Here is a 23910-nt window from a genome sequence, read left to right on the forward strand (position 1 = left end):
GAGCTCCTCACCTTCCGGCCCAGAGGTGAGAGCTACCAAGTAAGCTAAACTGACATACAATGTAAATCAGGGTTTAAAAAAGGATTAAAGTTCTGGCAAGAACTTTATGGAGTAATATGCTGCTCACTGCCATTGATTTTGCTTGAAAAGCGATTTAATTAAAAAAAACATTTTCTGCATAGATGGAAATAATACATAGTAAGTAATTTCTGCAACAAGGTAACCAACAAATTTATAATTTTATGAACTCTCCATGAAATTATCTTCCTTCACTATGTTTCTGCTAAAATGACCAGTAGAGAAATGGTTCTGATATTTAAATACAGTATCAACATTAAGTTTCAAAGTCAGCAATCCAATGAGTCAAACAGTGTAGTTAGTTCAGACCTCTCAGAATTTTGCACTTAGGCAGATGTCACTGCACCCATTTGCAATCAAACGTTTGGATTTTTGTTAAGAGTTTTGGGTTTTTTTGTTTGTTTGTTTGTTTGTTTTTTTAAGAAAAACTTTAAATCCTACAGCACAATTCTACAGCAGGAGATGAATTCTGTAGCAAATAGTGGCTGCAGAATCAGGTTATATATACATGGAACCCTGGTTAAGACATTGTACAGAAACTGCAATTTATTAATACAATTTTAAAGTAACACAATCAAGTTGTCACAATTTTAGATAATGGACAACAGTAAGCAACTGTGTAGCAAAAAATCAATGATAGAAAAAATTCTTCACAATGCAGCTGTCTTAAAACATTAAGGTAAAGTACATACATAACATCAACAAGTTAATATAAGTATCTGTAAGTCAAACCCTAATGGGGCATATAGGCCCTCATCCTGCAGATACACTTGCACTAAAAAGCATGTGTGTTTACCTGATTAGGGTCATAGTTACTACCAAAAGTTCTCAGCCATTTGTCAGATATAGTTACTAAAATAAGAATGTTTACTAAGAAAACTGCTCTATATTTTTCCTATATTTTTCTTTGAAGGAAAAGGAGAATTAACTGGTACTTCACTCACCAGTTGGTACATAGGATTTAAAGTGTCCTGATAGTCTGTCAACAAAGGCACCTAGGACATCTAATCCAACTAACGCCACCTGTAGAAATAAAATAAAGTATTAGATGTATATAGTGCATCACAAGACAGCTCTTTAAAATATGTTCTAATCTGTCTATAAATACCTGGACTAGCTACTGCTGTAATCACCCATATTGAACCATCAGATCAATATTCGAATTAGAGAGCTGACAATTATTTTCTAAAGATTTTATATAAAGTGAATAATTTTTACAATATTTAGGGTTCATCTAGTCTGTTTACATAATATGATGCACTTTGGATTTTTCAATACCTTTGCATTCTTCAGTCAAAAGGGAGCAATTTTTAGGAATGCAACATTTTCATATTCTCATCTATAATGGATTTAAACTCAAACGATTTGTCTAATTTTTGCATTTGTAATTGACAATGATTTACTTAAAATTCATTTGCTAAAGGAACAACAGATACATCAATTATGTTTCCAGGTCTGATTACTGACTGTAAGGTTCCTAGCCCTATGCGCAATCTAGGTCATGTGACCTCTGGACTAAGGAGGTCATTTTTAAAGGCATTCTGGCCAGCTGTCTAGGTATTTAACTATGCAGTTGAAAGCACATGTGGACATCCTATCTTTAACCATGAAGATCACTTAGTAATATCTTATTGTACTTGCCAGAATTTTCAAATACTTTTAAGCTTATTTCTATTCCTGTTTTCCAAACTTAAAATTAATCACGCAATTAAAAAAATTAATCATGAGATTAAAAAAAATTTAGCCAAACACTCAGGTATGCCAGGAATAAGGTAAAACATTAAAATTATAAAATAATTCTCTAACAATCACTTTGCTTCAGCTTCACTGAAGGGATTAGGATCAAAACTAATTATCCCTCACAATGTCCGATGGAATTCAGTGGTTAACTGTTTTGAGTTATTTATTAGTTACTGACGTATCCGGATGACAATTTGCGAAGAAATTCTCTATAAAGTAGATGGAAGTTTCAGAGTGTGACACACACTACCCCAAAGCAACACCCTGGCATCACTATATTCACCACTGTAATATAATTGTGACGTTTTGTACAAAGTATACCTTGTGAGGTATCATTTTAAAAGTCTTGATCTGCTGAACATGAATATTCCATTGGATTGTATGTGCCATCATTGTATGTGAAGTTATGAAGCTTTGCTGTGTGTATCTTACTGAAATATGTTGTAACATTGGAAAACACCCACAACCAGGCTTTCAGGTACAACAATGGAGAAGCCAGACAGCACTGATGGCCAATTAGGGGGATTCCACCCTTCCACTACCAAGAACTATCTGAGAACCTGTATACAATGAAGACTTCTCAGAGGGAACACAGACAATGGACACTGCTTAACTCACATCACAATAAAGGATTTTTCCAGCAAGCTGGAAGAACCTATAAAGAAGGAGAAGTGATATCATCATTTGGCCACTCTCCTCCCACAACTCCACACCTGGAAGCACATCTGGTGGACAAAGATTTGGAATGGCAGAGGTGGTCCCAGACTAGAAAGGAGAATCCTATCTTGTATTAAGGCTCTATACCATCAGAGTGAGAAGTTCCTTGATTCAAATCCTGTCTAGTTTATAGAACTCAGATTGCAATCTTACTTTTATTTCTTAGGTAACCAACTGATCTTTCTGTAGTTAATAAATCTGTTTTATATTTTACCTAAAACAATGCGTTTTGGTTGAAGTGCTTGGAAAATCTGAGTAGCATACAAAAGCTGGTGCATGTCCTCTCCACATTGAGGGATGGGCAGACTAGGTAATAAACTTACACTGGTCAGGCTTCTGACCAGGGCAAGATGATCCTGGGCTGGGGAGCTGTGGGAATTCACTGGAGTCTCTCTATTGTTAGTTCATGAGTGGGTAGGAGAAGCATTCATGTAACTCAGCTGGGTGTATCCCTGCCTGTGGATGGTTGTGTAAGTGCAGTAGCTGGAGAGGTTTGCAGCTTGTCACAGCATCACAGTGAGAGAGAGCGCCCAGGTTGGTGCACCAGAGGGCTCAGCAGTACCCCAGTTTCAGATTGCACCCTGGGGAACCCGTCACACACAGCAAAAGTAGTCAACATCGGACTTAAGTGAAATGTAGAAGATAAGTTTAATATACTGAAAGCTGTTTCCAAAGCTTTGGACAATCTGTAGAAATATAGCTGCTCTATTACTGATGCTGTTGAAATTTGGAAAGAATTTTAAGCAACACTGCAGGAAGAAACACCCAATGAAGTTAAATTGCAGGCAGTGAAGAAGCAAATGGAGCAAGCACTTACCCACCTCATTTTCTTGCCAATATCCGCAACATAAATTACCAGGATAGAGGCCTAATTGCTGAAGAGGAAAATGCTATTATAATATGGACATCTACAATCATCCATCAATCACATCAACCATAATCATTTTCAAGGTTGGAGTTGAACCATTCAAGAGGTTTATGTTTGCTGCTGAAGTTTTAAGAAGTCACGGCACTGAACTGGTGTAAGTAATTTGTTAAGCACCTGGAACCAGATTTTACTGAAGCACTAAACAAGCCCTTGACAGCAGTAGTCTCTTCCGCAGGTGCAAAGAAAACACCATCCTGGACATGTAACAGTCAAGATGTAAGGGATGTGGTTTTATTAGGTTGCATCTTTATTAATTTAACTATTCTGGGAACTATCCAGCAAATAATTCATACGGTGTGGGTCATGATTCCTTTCTAATTGTTTCCAGCTGGTGAAGAGCTGCTGTCAGCCCTCTCACACACACAAAAACTGGTCCCAAACCTGTTGTTTGGACCCCAAACACCCTCCCCTAATATGATGGTTAAGAGGCAAGAGAAAGGGAGTTGTCTCTTCAGAGTACCAGATGTTAGGAGCCCTAAACCCATTACACAGCCTCTTTGCAGGATTCCTTCCACTACAGTCCACTTCCAATTTATCAAGGAACCAGACACCCCCCCCTCCCCCCGCCCATGAAATCAGTACCTGAACTGGACATCTCACACGTGCTAAAATATGACAACACTACCATTACCTCCTGATGTACACCACAGGGTCACTGAGCTCCTGTGAGGAAGGTGAAAACCAGCCATCCAGGCTAATCTGGCAGTGAGAAAAACTTCTCGCCAATCCAAAAGAGGAAACTAGCACGACGTCCACACCAGACCAAAAAAACAGGGATGGGATGGTGGGTGCTGCTAATTTAGGTATGACATTGGTTGAAGGTGGAGGAACAGAGTTTATGCACCTTCCCCATGCAGGAAGGGGGGCAATGGCTTACATGAGTCCCACCAGCCTATCTACCTAGTCAGATTATTACTTCCTACCCTAATCATCCCTAGTCTGCAGCCACACCCAAGAGGATGACCCCTTAAAGAGGCCACTATATTTCTTTCCCACCAGCTAAGACTTTTCTGCTTTGGAGCAAAATGTTTTGACCTTCAGCTCAACAGCTTCTTGTGGTGGACATCATCCAGTTACCATGCCGGATATCCAACTTGATCTGAACATTGTTCTGTGAGACACCGGGAGGGTGGATAAGATGAAGAGGGGCTGTATTGAAATGATCATCAGATCTGAATACCAGAACTACTTAGCCTATGTTAGGGCTATCATCATAATCATCAGTCATGTGCTTTGTAATAGCTTCCTCAGAACCCTCGGGATCATGGGGATTGGTGGAAAGGCATACAATAAGCTTAGAAGTCTGAGGGAAGAGAAGATGTCTGTCAGGGAGCCTGAACTTGCACACCTTCTGAAATAAAACGTTACACTTGTCTGGTCTGCGGGGCGAAGAGGTCTATTGATATACATCCCCACTTATGAAACATGTCCTGTAGGACTGTCTTTGAGGGCCACTCATGGTCAGTAGTGGATTTGCCATGGAGCCACTGGCGCCATGGAGCCAGGCCCATATTCCAGGGGGGACCCGGCCAAGCCCACTCTTCTCCGCCCCCCGCTCTCTTCGGGGGGGGGGGGGGCAGAAGCTTGGTGCTCCTGGCACCGAGGAGGCTCCTGCTGCAGTATGGCAGCCAAACTCCCCTCCCCTGCCTCCTCTCACAGCTTGCTCCGTTCTCACCCTTCCCCTCCCTGCTGCGGATCAGCTGCGGTTCAGCTGTTTGCCAGCAGGAGGGTGGTGGCAGCATGCTCACCTGGGGAGAGGAGGCAGAGAAGAGGCGGGGTGGAGTCTTGGGGAGGGGGAGTGGAACGAGCAGACCTACTCTGCCTGCACAGCCCGGCCAAAAAAAGAAGGTGCTACTCAGATCCTGACACTTTGCAGCTGGACAACACCTTCTGCGTCCTAGTGCTGGTTGAGCTCCCTTCTGTGTGCTGGGAGCCATCCTCCATCTTGTACAACAGTGACTGCCCGTGGTAGGGGGACAGAGGCAGTGGGGAAGGAAGGGGGTGGGATAGGGAGGGGATGGAGTTGTGGGGAAGGGGCATGGGATGGGGAAGAGAAGGGGATAGGACAGGGATCTGCAACCTTCAGCCCACGGCCCGCCAGGGTAAGCCCCCTGGCGGGGCGGGCCAGTTTGTTTACCAGCTGCATCCGCAGGTTCGGCCCATCGTGGCTCCCACTGGCCACAATTCGCCACTCCAGGCCAATGGGGGGCTGCAGGATGAGGGATATGCTAGCCGCGGCTTCTCGCAGCCCCCATTGGTCTGGAGCTGCAAATCACGGCCAGTGGGAGCCACAATCGGCCGAACCTGCGGATGCGGCATGTAAATAGCTCAGTGGTTTGAGCATTGGCCTGCTAAACCCAGGGTTGTGAGTTCAATCCTTGAGGAGGCCATTTAGGGATCTGGGGCAAAAATCAGTCTGGGGATTGGTCCTGCTTTGAGCAGCGGGTTGGACTAGATGACCTCCTGAGGTCCCTTCCAACCCTGATATTCTATGATTCTATGATAAACAAACCGGCCAAGCCCGTCAGAGAGCTTACCCTGGTGGGCCGCGAGCCGAAGGTTGCCGATCTCTGGGATAGGGGAAAACGGGGGCCCAGCATTCGGATCCCCTTGGCAGTAGCTGGGGCTCCCCTGTTAAATAGGCCCATCAAACCCTCACCCTGACAAGCCCCACCTCCCCTGCATCTGTACCACCCTGATGAGCCCCCCCAATACCCTCTCTACTGAGCCCCAACCACCTACACCTAGACCCCCACCCAAATGAACCCTGTAGATAAATCTCTGTATTAAGCATCTTCACATAACTTTCATATGACTTTGTATTATGCCTCTCTATATAACCTTGTATTAAGCCTATCCATATATAACCTCTAACTTTCATGACTTTGTATTATGCCTCTTCATATAACTCTGTATTAAGCTATTTTCATACAACTTTGTATCAAGTCCTTTGATATAGGAACTTTGTATCAGATCCCTATGTACAAAAACTTATAGAAAACTATACCAAGGCTTAACGCACGTTATAGCCCCTAAGGATAGTTAAAGTAGAAGAAAAGTGCCTTTTTGCTAGGAGTAGAATAAGATCTCCCCCGCCCTTTTAATCAATTGCTGTATTGAATGAATGAGATATGAATGAGCAAGGCGTGGAAGGCAGGCACCTCCAGACAGCTAGTTGGAGAGGGGATGGAAGCCAGACCCAACAACAATAAAACTTGTCAAGTGGGCTCACTGAAGAAGAGCTGACATATTGACGGCCTGGGGGGCAGGGGGGTTAGAAACAAGCACCGTCTTTTAGAAACACCCTCTTTGAACAGCAATGGGACAACACCCAGAAGGAAGCCGCACAAAGGACACAGACACAGATTTTGAATCTAGTACAGATTTGCATGAGAGGGAAGCTACTATAAATGTGAGGTGTCTTGCAGAGGACCCCGGGTCTCATCTTGTCAACATGGGAGCATCGATTCGGATCGGCAGAAGCCCGGCTCCACCACTCCCCTATCTAACTCACCTGGCCAGTGAAGTTAAGGGGAGCAACTAGTTGGTAACAACAACAAGACGGAGTGTGCTTGTGTGTGTGTATGTGACTGCATGAGTGTAATACAGATCATATGAATATGATACAGTGTTGATTGATGCATGTATTACCAATGAATGTGGTGTTTGCCTTATTGCCCCTGAAAATATCCTGTGCAGTACTTTAAGTACAACAACCCCACCTCCCCTGCACCTAGACTCCCCCCTGCCGCTGAGCTCCAACCACTTTCACTTGATCCCCCCTGCAGACTCCCATTGCCCCTGCACCTGGCACCTCCCTGTACATCCAGATCCCCCACTGAGCTGCCTGCACCCAGACTGCCACCCCCCAAACCCTCTTACCCCCATCTGGATACACCCACACTAAGTCCCCCTGCACTCGGATCTGCTGCCAGGCTGAGCCTCCCTGCCCACATCTGGTGTGCCTGGCGCAAAAGGGGCAGGGCCCCAGGGTGTTTCTGTGGCAGGCCTGGCCCTTGTGCTGTGTCAGCATCAGGTTCAGTCTCACTGCCAAGTCCCTGTCCCAGAGGGGCGGGGGAGGCTGCAGGGTATTCTCCCACCTCCATGCAGCCTGTGGCCTGTGCTCTCCACTGCCGTGGTGGAGCTTCCACATTTATTATTAAATAAATCCAGAATTTTAAAATATTATGCACAGAATCTGATGCAGAGTTCCCTCAGGAATATGGGGCACTGTACAGTTGGGATGGTGGGACTGTGAAGGGGGTGCTGGACAGTAGGGGATCTGTGGGTGGGGGAGCTCGGCACGGAGTATGGTGTGCAGGGTGCTGTGCAGTTGTGGTGGGAGGTCAGCAGGAGGGGTCTCTAGGCAGGGGCGGGGGTGCTGGGCATAGGGATCTGTGGGGAAGTCTCTGGGGGAGGGAGCGCTGGCATAAGGGCAGGGCACTGGGCAGAGGGGCAGTGTGGAAGGGGCATGCTGGCAGCACAGGGCTGGGTAGGCCAGTGTATGTCTAGGAATTGTGGGTTTGTAACCAGTGCCCTTGTGCTGGGCTGAGTGGGGCCACTCTCACTGTGCCTCATTGCCCCCAACCAGCCCTTCACTCTGCGGACCGCCCCCCCATCGCATGCCCTATTTCCCCACTGGGGGGCCGACAAATATGTTTGGCGCCTGGCCTACAAAAAGTTAATCCGGTCCAGCTCATGGTTGCCTGAGAACTGCCTGCTGCGCTGATCTGCCAACATATTCTGAAGACTGGGAAAGTGCAGAGCCACTGGTGTGATCTAATTCAGAATGCACCAACCCCAAAGTCAAAATGGCCTCTTAACAGAGCAGAGACAATCTTGCTGCCTCATCTTTTGGCAAAATGCCTAGCTGTGGTGATATTACATGGATCTGTGGAGTTCAGATAGGAATGCTTTGTATGCCAGGTGGATCATAAGGAGAGAGGACCTATGGTTACCTTATGGATCTTGAGTTTGAAGGTGATCTAGATGAACTCTCTATTCCTAAATGGAAGCATGTGTCACTAACATCTTCGTAAGTACAGGTACTCCATTCCACACCTAAAGAGGGTCTTTCCACCAGTTTTATGAGGCGTTCTTCCTGGTCTGTGAAAATCATTGTCCATGTGATGCCTGCTGGATAGACACACTGATTTCAACGGCTCCTGCATGGAACATAGGTGAGGTTTGGCAAATCACATCACATAGGTGTATGAGATCATGCATCCCAAGAGTCTGAGGCATGTTCGCACTAGTGTTTTGGGGTAATCTAAGTTGGCTGATGAGGCTCACTATCATTTGGAATCTTTCTTATGGTAAACTCACTGATCTGGAATCTAACACTGCTCCAATGAACTATGCTTTGAATTCGAGTAAGCATGAACGTCTCTGATTTTAAAGCCCAGGGCAGTGAGGAGTTAAGAGTTCTTGGATCAAGTTGGTGTAGATAAATCTCTGCATTAAGCATCTTCACATAACTTTCATATGACTTTGTATTATGCCTCTATTTTCATACAACTTTGTATGAGATCCTTATATAGAAAATGTTGTATTGAGCCTTGGTATAATGTTAAAAAAATGTCTTTTTGCTAGGAGTAGAATAAGATCTCTGCCCCTCCTCCCCCTGCTTTAATCAATTGCCCTGTTGAATGAATGAGGTGTGAATGAGCAAGGCATGGAAGGAAAGCACCTCCAGACAGCTGCAGTTGGAGAGGGGATGGAAGCCAGACCCAACAACAATAAAACTTGTCAAGTGGACTCACTAAAGGACAGCACTGGGCAGCTGGCTTTAGGGACCATCTGAGCAGCCTTGGGGGTTAGAAGCAAGCACCTCCTTTTGAAAACACCCTCTTTGAACAGCATTGGGACAACACCCAGAAAGAAGCTGCACAAAGGACCAACGGACACAGACACAGATGCAATGGAGATGAGGCAGAACCAAGGGTTCTATTTTATCAGAGATCTGTAGAGTTTAAGACAAGAAAGGACAATTAAATCATCTAATCTGATATCCTGAATATCTCAGTCCATTACATTTCACCCAGTTACTCCTGTATTGGAGTCCAAAAACTTGTGTTTGACCAAAGTATATCTTCCAGAGAGGCATGCGGTCTTTATATGACATCAAAAGATCCTTGATAGTCTGGTCCAATGATGAATTACCATAATTGCTACAAAACTGTGCCTTATTTTCAGTTAGAATGTGTGACTATAGCTTCCAGACATTGGTTCTTGTTGTCTCTCTCTGCTAGATTAAGAGAGTCCTTTGGTGCGATATTTTCTCCCCATGAAGGTACTTACACACTAATCAAGTAACTAAGGAATTTTTTTCAGCCCTAAAATCTTTTGTGGCTCTTTTCTGCACCCTCTACAAATTTGTCAACATGCTTTTTAAAACATGGATACCAGAACTGTCTCACCAACGCCATAGATAAAGACAATCTTCTCCCTACTCCTGTTCGCTACATCCATTATACATCCAAATGTAGCATTAGCTTTTTTTGCCATAGAATCAGAGTGGGAACTTGCATTCAGTTGCTTGTTCACTTATGATCCCTAAATCCTTTTCATAGTTCTTGCTTTCCAGGATGTATTACCCCATTTTGTAGGTATGGCCTGCATTTCTTGTTCCTAAATGTATAACTTTACATTCAGATGGATTAAAATGCATTTTGTCTGAACGGGTCCAACTCATCAAGCAATCCATATCGCTCTGTGTGACTGACTGTCATCATTTACCATTCTGCCAATGCTACATAATCTGGAAATTTTATCTTTGCTAACTTTATAGTTACTTCAGATCACAGATGTAGATGATGAATAGCTTCAGATCCCTGTGGATGCCCACTAGAAACACCCTCATTCAATGATATTTCCCCTTTCACAACTACTTTGAGATGTCAGTTAGCCAGTTATTTATCTATTTAACTTGTGCTCTATTGATATTGTGTTAACATTTTAATCAGAATATTGTGTGATACAAAGTCAAATGCATTACAAAAGCATAAGTATATTATGTCCATGCAGCTACCTTTCTCAACTAAATTTGTAATCTCATCAAAACATGAAATCAAGTTTGACAACACCTATTTTCCATAAAACTATGTTGACTGGCATTAACTATATTTCTATCCTTGAATACTTTATCAGTTGAATCCCTTATCAGCTTTTCCATCATTTTGCCCAGCATTTATGTCAAGCTAGCTAGCCTATAGTTACCTGGGTCATCCCACTTGCCCTTCTTGAATACTGGCACAACATTTACCATTCTTCCAGTCTTCTGAAATTTCCCCCATATTCCAAAATTTATTTAAAATTATCATCAGACCAAAGACCGCAGCCAACTCTTAGGATTCTTTGGTGCAAGTTATCTGGCCCTGCTGATTTAAAAATGTTTATCCCTATTAGATGTTAACTAACATTCTCAATTACTAATGGACTGGAAAGTACTTCATCAAATGATAAGAATACCTCATCCTGCTTCTTTCCACATACAAGACAGATATTTACTGAACACTTCTGCCTTTTCTGCATCATCACTAGGGCTCCGTGACTTCTGCAGTAGCCACACCGGCCACTGCAGGAGCCACTCTGTAGCCAGCTGGGCTCTGGGGACGATCTGAGCAGCAGCCGATGCGGCTGGCCCTGGGGTTGGCAGGAGAAGCCGCAGCTCGGAGGCTCCTGGCAGCAGTCCCGGGGCAGCCATAGCAACCGCGGGCTTCCCCCCACCCCAAGATTCAATCAGAGGTACACTAACTCCTCGCTTAATGTTGTAGTTATGTTCCTGAAAAATGCTACTTTAAGCAAAACTATGTTAAGCGAATCCAATTTCCCCAAAAGAATTAAAGTAAATAGGGTTTTTTTCCCCCTCAGTTTCATTGCTGCAAGGAAGATGACTGGTGTCTTGGCAATTCCACTCTACTGATGCAGCAGCAACCACACTGAAATTGTGTATCTATGGTATCATGAATCCAACACCTTAACAGTTTACATTCAGTTCACAGATCAAAGGTCATGAAGGGCACACTTTAAAAAATCTTAATCCTTCAGTACAGAATTATTTAAATGCATTCAACATTGAAAGAAAGAATCAAGTTGACAGTCCCTTGGAAAATGAATAAAATTATTTTCTCACACAATTAACCTGTGAAATTCATTAACAGAGGACTATCATTCAAGTCAAGAGTCTGGTATGATTAAAATAAACTTAAGACAATTAAATGGATGACTTCCACTGCTGCAGCTGATAAAATAAAGTATAGAAGACAAACTCCTCAAGCGCAAGGAGAAGATTCTTAATCTTCCTTTAAAGCATCTCGTGGTGACTACCATCATAGACAGGCTACTGGATTAACTGAGCAATTGGACGAGCCCAGTATTGCAATTCCTACTATCCTTGTATTGATGTAACATCCTTGTTTTATTTTGTTTTTGAAAGGGGGGGGGGGGAAGAAAGAGATCCTGCTCTTTGTGTGTATAAAATTCAATGCCAAAAAGGAGTTATATGCACTTAGGGAATGCAAAACTGAATCCTAATTAGCCTGCAAGCCTTTTACATTATTAAAGTCTACTAAGCTCTGTAAGAGCCTTATTTGTACAGTATTTGATAATTCAGAATACGACATATTTCTTGCCTTTCCACCAGTCTTAAAGAACAAGGCACCCAGTCATCTTTACATCTAAACCAAACTGAACATTCTGATGTGAGAGAAAGAAGTTACACTTCGAAAAGAGCATGGATTTATCTGTAGCTAATGGTATCTTTTGTGAGCTTTTACACAGAACACACAGAGGTGATGCTTGTCTTTGTTGCCTATCTTAAGTGAGCACTTTTTTTAAATTAACATCCTGTTGAGAAAAACTATCAGTTGCTCATCATCCAAACTAAAAGCATTATCCTCTTTCAAACCTACCCAATTTTGTTATGCGCCTATATGAAATATCTCTACCCCAAATTCAGCAATTTAAGACCAAGAACACACAATTGTGCTAAATATTCAATAAGGAGCCATCTCTACACTAACATGACCTGTAATAATTGATGTGCTTGTGAAAATAGCTGAAATTGACAGTTTTCAGAGCTCAATCCTAAAATCAGGGGTAAATGTTATAAAATAATTCACAGATCTGTAACATCTATAAATGCTTAAAAAAAATTTAATTACTGTGCCACCATTAAAACGTACTACTATACTGTACAAACTGTTCCGATATTTGCCTGTTGAGTCAATAGTTCTCTGAAGATTACAGCTCAACAGAATTAATTTGAGAGGTACTTCAAAATGACTGGTAAATCAAGTAGTCATAAGTACATAACAATCAATTTTGTATATGGAACTAGCCCTGCAAACAAAAAAAACCCCTTATGCTCACTTAACAGACCTGAGTCCAGCACTATGGAGCAACACTGCCACCAGTTGACTGAAGTGCAAAGCAACTGCAGTTAAATAGTTACCCAAGTGGACAATATGACCACGTTGCCAATGTTTCTACTGGGTATCCAAAGGCAAGAGAATTGCCCACATTCACTCCATACACCCAGAATTAGCACTATCTTGTATACATCCGCTAAAAATGCATAAAGAACAATTTGAAACATGAGTCACCACAGACCTCCAGAAAGATACAACATAGCTACTCATGCTGGGAAACTATACAAAAGATAGCATGGATAAACTCAAATTTACACTTGGACCCTGAAACAGCAATCACTAGTTAACCCCTATGAAACAGAAAAGATGATACAATACACATTTAGTGAAATATCACTTGTATAGCCTACAGAAAATAAAGGCAACTCCATAAAATACGTACCTGAGTGAATATATGGTGTATGGAATGGGAGAGGACAAAAATCAGGATGACATACAATGTGAGAAAACAGGGTGCTTTTGGCTGCCCAAAATCAAGAGCCACACCAAAAAAAAAAAAAATGCACCAAAACATCTCTCCATAAATTACTTTTTTTAATGCAATAATTTAAATGACAAATGCTAGTACTATTTTTATCCAACATGAAAGCAGAAAATATGAACTCCTTTTACAGGCCAGAAATACGTTGTAAAACAATCTTTCCAACCAACAAAATCCACTTTTCTGAAAAACCTCTCTTTGTGGGTGGAAGAAAGAAAGAAAGAGGATATGATAGGTAAGAGAAATTGCGGTCCTGTTTTGCTGGTTTATGATTTAAGAATAATTAAGAACACCATCCCTTTTTAACATGAAAAATCCTGTTACACATAACCTCTACACAACATTCTTACCTTAAAATTACTAGAGTTAACCCATCCTGTTAATTCGTCAATCACTTTATCGAGGCGCTGCTGATCCTGCTCGAGGTCAGTGGATCTACTTGAGTCAGCCAGATACTCCAGCAATTCTTGGCCGATTTGCATCCTGCGACTCACATCTTTCTGCTGCACCTGATCATAGAAATAGTCCATATTGCCAGGCTCCATCGTGGATTTGAACGAAAAAGTTTATTAGGCAAAGAATCAAACTGCTTCAATACCAAAAACAAAACACACACATAGAAAGTGACGGGTAGCGTGGGGAGAAGTGCCCAGCTGGAGAAGTAGCCACCAACGTTTCACCTCCAAGCCCTGCCCAGCAGAAAGGAGATGTTTTTTCCCTCTGTTCTTCTCTCCAAACAAACTCCGCAAGGTGAAATACAAGGCCTTTAACCAAGAAACACACTAACAAAAATCCTTTCAAATGCATTAAAATTTAAATCTCCAGTGATTCCCTTGTGAGGCTGCTGGTGACGCAGTCGGGGAGGGGGTGTTCGCAGGATCCTCTGATTTGGGGGAGCTTTTTTTTTTATTCCAGTTTTCAGTGTTTTTCACGATTTCCCTCAAGTTTCGTTTCTCGCGAACTTCCAACCGGGGGCGTCAGCGCCACAGGCACTTTCTGAGGGGATCCCCAGAGGCCGGCGGCGGAGCTGCTGGCGTGTCTCTCCCCAGCCCGCAGGCCCGGCACGGACCCGCCGCCGCCGCTTCTCAGCGCAGTGGGTAGTGGCGCCTTGTCGCCAAACGCAGCCGGAAGCAGCGGCGGGGCCGGAGCGGAACTTTCATGCTCCCTGGCCCGGGGAATGGATGCGGCTCCGCGTACCCGCCCCGCGACAGGTCTAAACTTCAGCCGCTCCGGACTCGCTCCGCAGCGGCCCCGGCGCCTCCTCCGCCCGGTCGTCCCTGAAGAGGTGGGGGCGGCAGCCGCGGGACCCCGCGGGCTCGCTCAGTCGCGTCTCCTGGCTGCGGCGGCTCCTCAGTCCTGTGGAAGTTGCGTCCCCAGCTCCGGCCCGGCTCAGCCGGCGCCCGCCTCTGGGTGTCACTCACTCTCCGGGCCCCGCCCCGCTCCTCCCCGCGCCGCCGGGCGGCTCTCAGGGCGCGCGACACTCCCGCGCGCTCCCCTGCGACTGCGGCGGCTCCCAGCACCGAACCCAGCTCGCTCCCCGCGCCGCCGGCCGGCCGCCCGCGTGCCTTCCGTCGGCACAAGTCCAACTCACGCACACCTCCGTGCGCGTGCGCGCGATACAACTCCCCCTTCCGGACCTCCACCTCTTTTCCCGCCTCACGCTGCAGCGTGCGCGCACTCCGTCCCCTCCCCTACTCTCGCTGCAGGGCGCGCGCTTGGTCTTGCGGCTCCATCTTTACAGGCGTCAGCAGGCGCATGCGCTTGTCGGCTGCGGCTGCTGTGCTTGCCACCGTTCGGCCACCACCTCCCCAGCATAGCGGGTAGGGTCCTTCTCTATGTTTAGATGTCTGTGCAGGGCCTGTGTACAGCGCTTTTCCTAAATAATCAGTGGGCCGACTGAGTCGGGGAAGAGAGAAATAGCAGAGGCTAAAGCATGCTGGAACCAGCTGAAACGCTCTGAAAGCGGCCGTGGCTCTCAGGCAGTGCAGGGGACACCCCTTGGGAGGGGCCCTGCTGATGCTGCTTTGAAAGCCCCCGCGCGCCGCTAGCCTGCATGCAGCAGCGGTGCTCTTGTTGCTGCAGTCCCCTGGGGCCGGGCGGAGGCGTGTAGAGGGAGCGGCGCACGCCAGCGAAAGCGGGGCGGAGACAGGCGCCTGTGAGCTAGCGGGGGACCCAGGGATAACAGTTTGCATGAGCAGAGGGTCCCTCGAGAGGCGGGTTGAGTGAGCTGCAGTGGGAGTGCTCGGGCACGTTCTCCATCTGCAAAGCCAAAGTCATGTGGGGCGGGGGGGGGGTGTCAAATGGGGTCCAGACAGTTCCCTGGGCGCAGAACTGAGACCCGCCCCACCACCGCCACCCTGGCTACTAGCAGCATTGCCGGCGTGGGGGAAGGAAACTACAAGGAAGAATCTGGGCCAGCCCTGGTGCAGGAGCAGTTCAAGCAGGGAGGTGACACTGTTTTATGTTTGCAGTGCAGTTGTAGCCCTGGCAGTCCCCAGGCTATTAGAGAGACTAGCTGAGCGAGGTAATATTAGTCCAAGAAAAACTTCCCTCATCTTGTCTTACTGTTGTTTTATATCAAACAGATTGCAGGGCTCGCTGTAGTTTTCACAGGAAGTCTCTCCCAGGTGCTGATTGGCTGTTTGCGCTCATCCCCTCTGTGTCGTTCTTTCCATCCAGTCATTCTCAAACTTCCTTGCCCTGCTACCCCGATCTGACAACAAAAATTACTGCATGACCCCAAGATGGGAGACCCGCTGCTGCAGGCAGCATGTCAAAACCCAAGGGCTTGCCTGCAGCTGGCAGGGGGGAGAGGAACATGCGTATCCCGACCCCTGCTACCTAGGTCTGAAGCCCTTGGGCTTTGGCTTCAGCCCTGGGCAGTGGGGCTCAGGCTTCTGCTTCAGAGCTGGGTCCCAGAAAGTCTAATGCCACTCCTGGTGACCCCATTAAAATAGGATCTCAACTCACAGTTTGAGAACCGATAGCTAATTCCTTCCCAGTAGAACCCCACTGAAAGGGGCATGGACAATTTTTTATTGGGCAGGAGGGGTGAGCATGAAAAGGTAATAAAATAAGAGCTGTTGCATATTGCTTTAATGAGTAGGTTTGTACCATGACTAAACTTGTCCACTTTATTGAAGTGAGATAAATGCGCTTCTGTTCCAAACTCAGTGTTTCCTTTATTTATTAATGCAAACCATAGACATCCCCAACCTCTAGTTATCTACACCAATAAGGATTGAAGGACACCCCCCCCCCAAAAAAGTAGGAATTAACATGACATTTGCTGTCACCACATAGTTCATGCTGGTTATGGGTTCATTCCTATTCCCTCTCCTTTGTCTGTCTTGTCTACTTCTATTGTACATTCTTTGGGGCAGAGGCTGCCTCTTAGTTTATTTTTGTACAATGCCTAGCACAATGGGTCCTCTGTTCTTGGTTGATTGCTAAGCCCTAGCACAGGGGTGAGCAAACTTTTTGGCCACATTGGGGTTTTGGCCAAGGGCCACATCAGGGTTGTGAAACTGTATGGAAGGCCGGGTAGGGAAGGCTGTACCTCCCCTAACAGCCTGGCCCCTGCCCCCTATCTGCCCTCTAGCACTTCCTGCCCCTGACTGCCCCCCTCAGAACCGCTGACCCATCCAACCCCTCCTGCTCCTTGTCTTCTGACTGCCCCATCCCAGGACCCCAACCTCTATCCAACACTCCCTGCTCCCTGTCCCCAACTGCCCCAATGCCTATCCACACGCCTGCCCCCTGACAGGCCCCCTGGGACTCCCAAGCCTATCCAACACACCACCACCCCCGTGTTCCCCATCCCCTGACCACCCCCTCCTCCCAACCGCCCCCTTGGAACTCCGCCCCCTATCCAACCCCGCCTGCTCCCTGTCCCCTAACTGCCCTGCCCCTATCCATACCCCCACCCCCTGATGGGCCCCCTGGGACTCCGATGCCTATCCAACCCCCCTTCACTCCCTGTCCCCATGCAGGAGCAGGATTTTATAATTGTACTATAAGAATTAACGTATGATTTGATTTTATCCTGTCAGCCACCCTTTTTGAATATCAGAAAGGAATGACAGACCAGAACAATCCTTCTGACAGATTATGGTCACCCTTTTGTTTTAGGATAAGTTATAATGTCTACTATGGTTTCCTATAGGTATTACAAATTAGGCACGCTAGTTAAATATACATTTCTTTGTTTTAAGGTTTTAGTAAGTAAGAGACAGGATCTTGTATTGTATCTATGTTAAGGAGATTAGAGGAATGTTGAGGGCCTGAAGCCCCAATGTGAATTGTTTTAGTTATAAGATTTAGCAAGGCTTGATTTACAATGTATTCTGCTGAATATACAATACTGCTATCTGTATACCTTTGAAGGTTTCTGTAAGAGATTGTTTGTGTGAATGAGGAATGCATGCATTGGGAAAAGATAAGGTGTGAAAGCCATCACAAATGTCCAGATGGTCAAGAAGAAGTGAGAGACTTGGAAAGACCAGGAGACAATCCGAAAACATCCATTGTATCCGATGCTAAACATGTTAGCAGCATTGACTACCTCAGAGGTGAGGCAGGCACCCGTGAAGGCGAGACAACAAATAAGAGATAACGATCGGAAGCCCAACAATAACCATCAAATGATAACAGCAGAGAACCCAAAGATTAACACCACTTAAGGACTAATGATTACAGGATGACATTGCAAAATGCATGGACTCAAATGGGAATTTACAACTATAAAGCTGGGGTGTTTTGCCATGGAACTGTAGGTTCAATCCTGCAAAGCCTTGGAGCATCGGATTGCGACCGACAAGAGCCCAGCTCCATATTCATGCTCGATCTAACTGGCCATTAGATTGACTCGAGCTACAACAGACTGGTAACAATAAACCTCAACTGGCAGGAGTGTGTGTATGTGTGTGTGACTGTAAAGCATATGTTAACTGTTGTATTTTCAATAAATGTGGCGTATTTGCCTTTTCCCTCTAAAAAGATCCTGTGTGCTTTGTATAGCATAACACCCTGACTTCCCGCCGGGACCCGTTGCCCCTTATCCAACCCCCCCGCCCCCCTTACCATGCTGCTCAGAGCAGCAAGAGCTCGCAGCCACGCAGCCCAGCAGGAGCAGCAGGCCAGAGCGCTGGCAGCGCACTGAGTCTGTGGGGGAGCGGGGACAGCAGGGGAGGAGCTAGGTGCTAGCCTCTCCATCCAGGAGTTCAAGGGCCGGGCTGGCGGGCAGGACGGTCCCGCAGGCTGGATGTGGCCTGCGAGCCATAGTTTGCCCATCTCTGAACTAGCATCATAAACACAAATAAAATAAAAAAAAAAACAGGAGTACTTGTGGCACCTTAAAGACTAACACATTTATTTTAGCATGAGCTTTCGTGAGCTAAAGCTCACTTCTTCGGATGCATAGAATGGAACACACAGACAGGACATATTTATACATACAGAGAACATGAAAAGGTGGAAGTATGCATACCAACAGGCAGAGTCTAATCAATTGAGATGAGCTATCGTTAGCAGGAGGAAAAAAAACTTTTTGAAGTGATAATTAAGATGGCCCATAGAAGGTGTGAGGAGAACTTAACATAGGGAAATAGATTCAATTGGTGTAATGACCCAACCATGGTCTATTGACCATGGTCTATTGACACCAATTGAATCTATTTCCCTATGTTAAGTTCTCCTCACACCTTCTATGGGCCATCTTAATTATCACTTCAAAAAGTTTTTTTTCCTCCTGCTAACGATAGCTCATCTCAATTGATTAGACTCTGCCTGTTGGTATGCATACTTCCACCTTTTCATGTTCTCTGTATGTATAAATATCTCCTGTCTGTGTGTTCCATTCTATGCATCCGAAGAAGTGAGCTTTAGCTCACGAAAGCTCATGCTAAAATAAATGTGTTAGTCTTTAAGGTGCCACAAGTACTCCTGTTTTTTTTTGTTTTTTTTTTGCGGATACAGACTAACACGGCTGCTACTCTGAAACAAATAAAATAGAGTAAGTTCATTTGTTTAAAGCTGATTGTAATTTTAAATTTGAAAAGACTATGATCCCCCCCGCCTCCCATCATGATAGCTTTGCAGTTTCATGTTCCCATATCCATATAGGTTTTAAATAGCACCTAATTTGGGTGTTTGCTATCCTTGCTGTGGAGTTTATATTAGCTAAGAAAAACTGGGTTATAAAAACTTTTAGTGCAGTTTTTAAATTGCTTTTATTATAAATGGGCCTTGAGAGACTAATTGATAGGTGCATCTTATCAGTGGATAAAATAAATACACAAACAAGAAAAAAAAACAGCTCTTGAGCTAGGATATTCCTCAGTGCAGTACTTTGGAGTTGTGAAGTTCCATAATGCTACAAGTAATAAAGTAAGTAAAACTAGTACATTCCTTATTTTTTCCAGATGTATTAAAAGATTAGCTGACTAGATTTTGCTTCATTTTCCAAAAATGCACTGTTGGGCTACCAATACTTGTAGAATGTTTCAGTCCATCAGACAAATTTTTGGAAAAAGCAGAGTTTGAAACTCAACTTTCATTATATTCTTACAGGAGCCAAGTGGTTTTCATGTCTGCAAGTATTAGCTTGCCTCCCAAGAGAAGCCTTCTGTGTTCAGTTTGTTCAGTTCAGGGATTGTCATCTTTGAACTGGAAACTGCCTTTTGATATGCAAACATGCAGGGTAGCTTTTTTAGAAAACATTTGTCCCAAGTACCTGAGTTCAAGATCAAATTCTCAGTCAGTCTTTCTTTTGGATTGAAGGTACGGGTAAAGTACATTATTACAACACCAGGAGTTAAAAATCATTAGATAACCCACACTAACCCTATGAGGTGAATTTCCAACCTGAATTGTGCACCAAACCTGTTCGTACTGCACACACCCCCATCCCATACAAGTGGGTTACAGAACCACAGCATGTAGTATCATGTCCTAAATGTGATTAATTTGAGCAAGAAGTGTTGTCAAGCTTAAAATGAACAACAGAATTGCCAGTATTAGGCCTAAAACTTCTGGAAGCTTTATAGAGCAAGCTTTGTAAAATTAAGCTGCAACTTGTGATCAAAACACACCTACAACCAGACAACATTTTATGCTGACTTCTATATGGTATAATAGGTCATGCCCCTGGGTATGGCTTATTGAAACCACCTTTGAAACTTGTAGTTAAGAGACACTGCAGCCAAAAAACTGATTCCTATGTGGGTTTGATGGGCTAGGCCTTTAGGCATAGGTCATCAAGATAACCTTACCCACAATCAAGCCAATAGCCCATTTAGGGGTAAGTTATCTAGAAAACTAAGGAAAAACACAGTCGAGACAGTGGGCTCTATAGAAGTAAGCTATCTCCTTGAGCATAATTTATAAACTAAAACAATAATTGGCTACACGAAAATAAGTAAGCATGAATTATACAGCCAAAGCGACAACACTAAATTTGGCCTAACCTGATTGGTTGATCTGCTTCAAAACACGGTGGGCAGATGAGATTAAATGTGTAGAACCTCAGGTGTGTGTGTGTATATCTATATATCTTGGTTTAAGAAGTTATTCTCTTTGATCGGTCTGACCCGCACCCCCTGAACCGAGGAAACCTGAACTGCACCAACTATCTGCACCTGGCCAATGCAAAGATCGGTCGACTAGAAGGTAACATATTCTCGGTAGGGTAAGGTTTTAAAAGAAAAAGTCTGGTTGCATGCAAAATAAGGTAATGGAGTAAAGAAGTCTGGGTTGCTCGAGCTGTTTTGATCTCAAGTTGTACTGACACTATAGTATTAAAAAATGATAGTGTCAGGATAATTTAATCTCAGATTATATTAGTGCTGCAGTATTACAAATAGTAGTAAAAGTTTAATACTAGTGTTATATTGTTTAGAAATAGTAGAAAGTTGTTAATTTATAGTATCTTTGTTTGTACTTATAATTATTAAGGGCAGGAATAAAACTAGTAAGGTTAATAGTTAATAAGTAATAATAGCTTTGCATGTACTTATGCCTGTCAGTAAAATCTGCCAATGTTAAGGACATGCTTTTATAGTGATAAGTAGCTAATGCATAACATTACCTGTACTTGTGCTTGTTTGCAATATAATTTGTCATTTATATTAATCCTTACTCAATGCTGGTCTTTAATTTTTCTTTTCCTATTCTGTCTGTGTTGCATTTATAGCCGCAAGTCATTAAAGCCCTATCTTGAGGAATAATCAGTAGTTTTCATTTCTTTATATGGCCACCACTTAACCTCATTACATCTGTGTTGGGTGGTGGGAAGTAGCAATCACCCAGAGCCCCATTTGGGCCTTGATGTGTGTCCCTCTCTTCCTTTATCTCCGCACTAAAAAAGGCAGAAAACATAGAAATAACGTACCTGCGCAGCTAAGGAGTGGTGTGTGACTGCTCTTGCAGCTTCCCTGTCAGAAAGTCATTTTTCTGCAGGGAAGCAAGTAAATCTGTGGGGGACATGAATTCTGCACACGTGCAGAATTCCCCCAGGACTAAACACCCAGCATCTCCAAGCTCATCATCAGAAGCAAGCTCCCCCCTAGAACAGGACATACTGACTCAGAGTGGCACCAGCCCTGTCAGAAAAACAGATGCAAAATCTGTAGATGCATCTCCACTACTACGATGATTAGGGCTAAGTTTTTGTCAGATATTTTTAGTTAAAGTCATGGACAGGTCACAGGCAATAAACAACAATTCACAGAACCCCATGACCTGTCCTTGACTTTTACTGAAAATATCCCTGACAAAATGGGGAAGGAGGAAGGGACCCACCCATGTATTCCATGACTTCCATGACAATCGTAGCCTTGATGATCAATACCTCCCACAATATATTTTTCAGGATCCATGGATCCTACACGTGCCTGTCACAACATGAAGTGTACCTCAGTTGAGGCATTTTATGCCCCAATAACAACTATGTGAAACAAGGCAATCACTATGCTCTCAAATGTAGTCACACCGAATAATGATAAGACAAAAATACCATATCACCTGTGGTGAATACTTATCACAAAATAGGCACTTCATATCTGACTTCTCAGTCCTCATCTTCAAAGAAAGCCTGAACAACACCTTAAAAAGATGAGACTGGGAGATTAAATTCATAACTTTGCTAGACACTACAAAATCATGGACTCAATAAAGACACTGAATTTATGGGTTATTACAACAACCTGTAACCTACTAACCCTCCTTTGTCCTAGAACTGCAGAGGTGTTAACTGTCCACTTCCCCATGAATGGTCTCTTGCAACATGCGTTAACTCCTTATGCTAAACAATCTGTTCCACCTTGTATTTAGCTGTGACACTCTGAGTGCCTTTCCTAGATCTGTAGAAGCAGCAAAGAATCCTGTGGCACCTTATAGACTAACAGATGTTTTGTAGCATGAGCTTTCGTGGGTGAATACCCACTTCTTCGGATGCAAGCAGTGGAAATTTCCAGGGGCAGGTGTGTGTATATATAAGCAAGCAAGAAGCAAGCTAGAGATAACGAGGTTAGATCAATCAGGGAGGATGGGGCCCTGTTCCAGCAGCTGAGGTGTGAAAACCAAGGGAGGAGAAACTGGTTCTGTAATTGGCAAGCCATTCACAGTCTTTGTTTAGTCCTAAGCTGATGGTGTTAAATTTGCAGATGAACTGGAGCTCAGCAGTTTCTCTTTGGAGTCTGGTCCTAAAGTTTTTTTGTTGTAAGATGGCCACCTTAAAATCTGCTATTGTGTGGCCAGGGAGGTTGAAGTGTTCTCCTACAGGTTTTTGTATATTGCCATTCCTAATGTCTGATTTGTGTCCATTTATCCTTTTCCTTAGAGACTGTCCAGTTTGGCCGATGTACATAGCAGAGGGGCATTGCTGGCATATGATGGCATATATTACATTGGTGGACGTGCAGGTGAATGAACCGGTGATGGTGTGGCTGATCTGGTTAGGTCCTGTGATGGTGTTGCTGGTGTAGATATGTGGGCAGAGTTGGCATCGAGGTTTGTTGCATGGGTTGGTTCCTGAGCTAGAGTTACTATGGTGCGGTGTGCAGTTGTTGGTGAGAATATGCTTCAGGTTGGCAGGTTGTCTGTGGGCGAGGACTGGCCTGCCACCCAAGGCCTGTGAAAGTGTGGGATCATTGTCCAAGATGGGTTGTAGATCCCTGATGATGCGTTGGAGGGGTTTGAGCTGGGGACTGTATGTGATGGCCAGTGGAGTCCTGTTGGTTTCTTTCTTGGGTTTGTCTTGCAGTAGGAGGTTTCTGGGTACACATCTGGCTCTGTTGATCTGTTTCTTTATTTCCTCGTGTGGGTACTGTAGTCTTGAGAATGCTTGGTGGAGATTTTCTAGGTGTTGGTCTCTGTCTGCGGGGTTAGAGCAGATACGGTGGCAGGCCAGTCCAGATTGGGTGGCAGGCCAGTCCTCGCCCACAGACAACCTGCCAACCTGAAGCATATTCTCACCAACAACTGCACACCGCACCATAGTAACTCTAGCTCAGGAACCAACCCATGCAACAAACCTC

At 44.6% G+C, this 23910-nt stretch overlaps 1 protein-coding gene across 27 annotated transcripts in view; it reads right to left on the reverse strand.

The window, feature by feature from the left end:
* Positions 1–15119, reverse strand: part of CLASP2 (cytoplasmic linker associated protein 2) — a 280902-nt gene extending 265783 nt beyond the window's left edge. For 10 of the 27 annotated variants that reach the window (XM_039523726.1, XM_039523745.1, XM_039523746.1 and 7 more), the window contains exons 1-2: positions 13726–15109; positions 1023–1101 (exon numbers count right to left, since the gene is read on the reverse strand). In XM_039523726.1, coding sequence (XP_039379660.1) covers positions 1023–1101; positions 13726–13920 — 274 coding nt within the window. In that variant the 5' untranslated portion in view covers positions 13921–15109. Of the gene's footprint in view, positions 1–1022; positions 1102–13725 lie in introns of all 27 variants that reach the window. The other 17 variants (XM_039523720.1, XM_039523725.1, XM_039523742.1 and 14 more) reach the window with 6 other exon arrangements.
* Between the last annotated feature and the right edge of the window lie 8791 nt (positions 15120–23910).

This window comes from Mauremys reevesii, linkage group 2, assembly GCF_016161935.1.
Source record: "Mauremys reevesii isolate NIE-2019 linkage group 2, ASM1616193v1, whole genome shotgun sequence".
NCBI classification, from domain to species: Eukaryota; Metazoa; Chordata; order Testudines; family Geoemydidae; genus Mauremys; species Mauremys reevesii.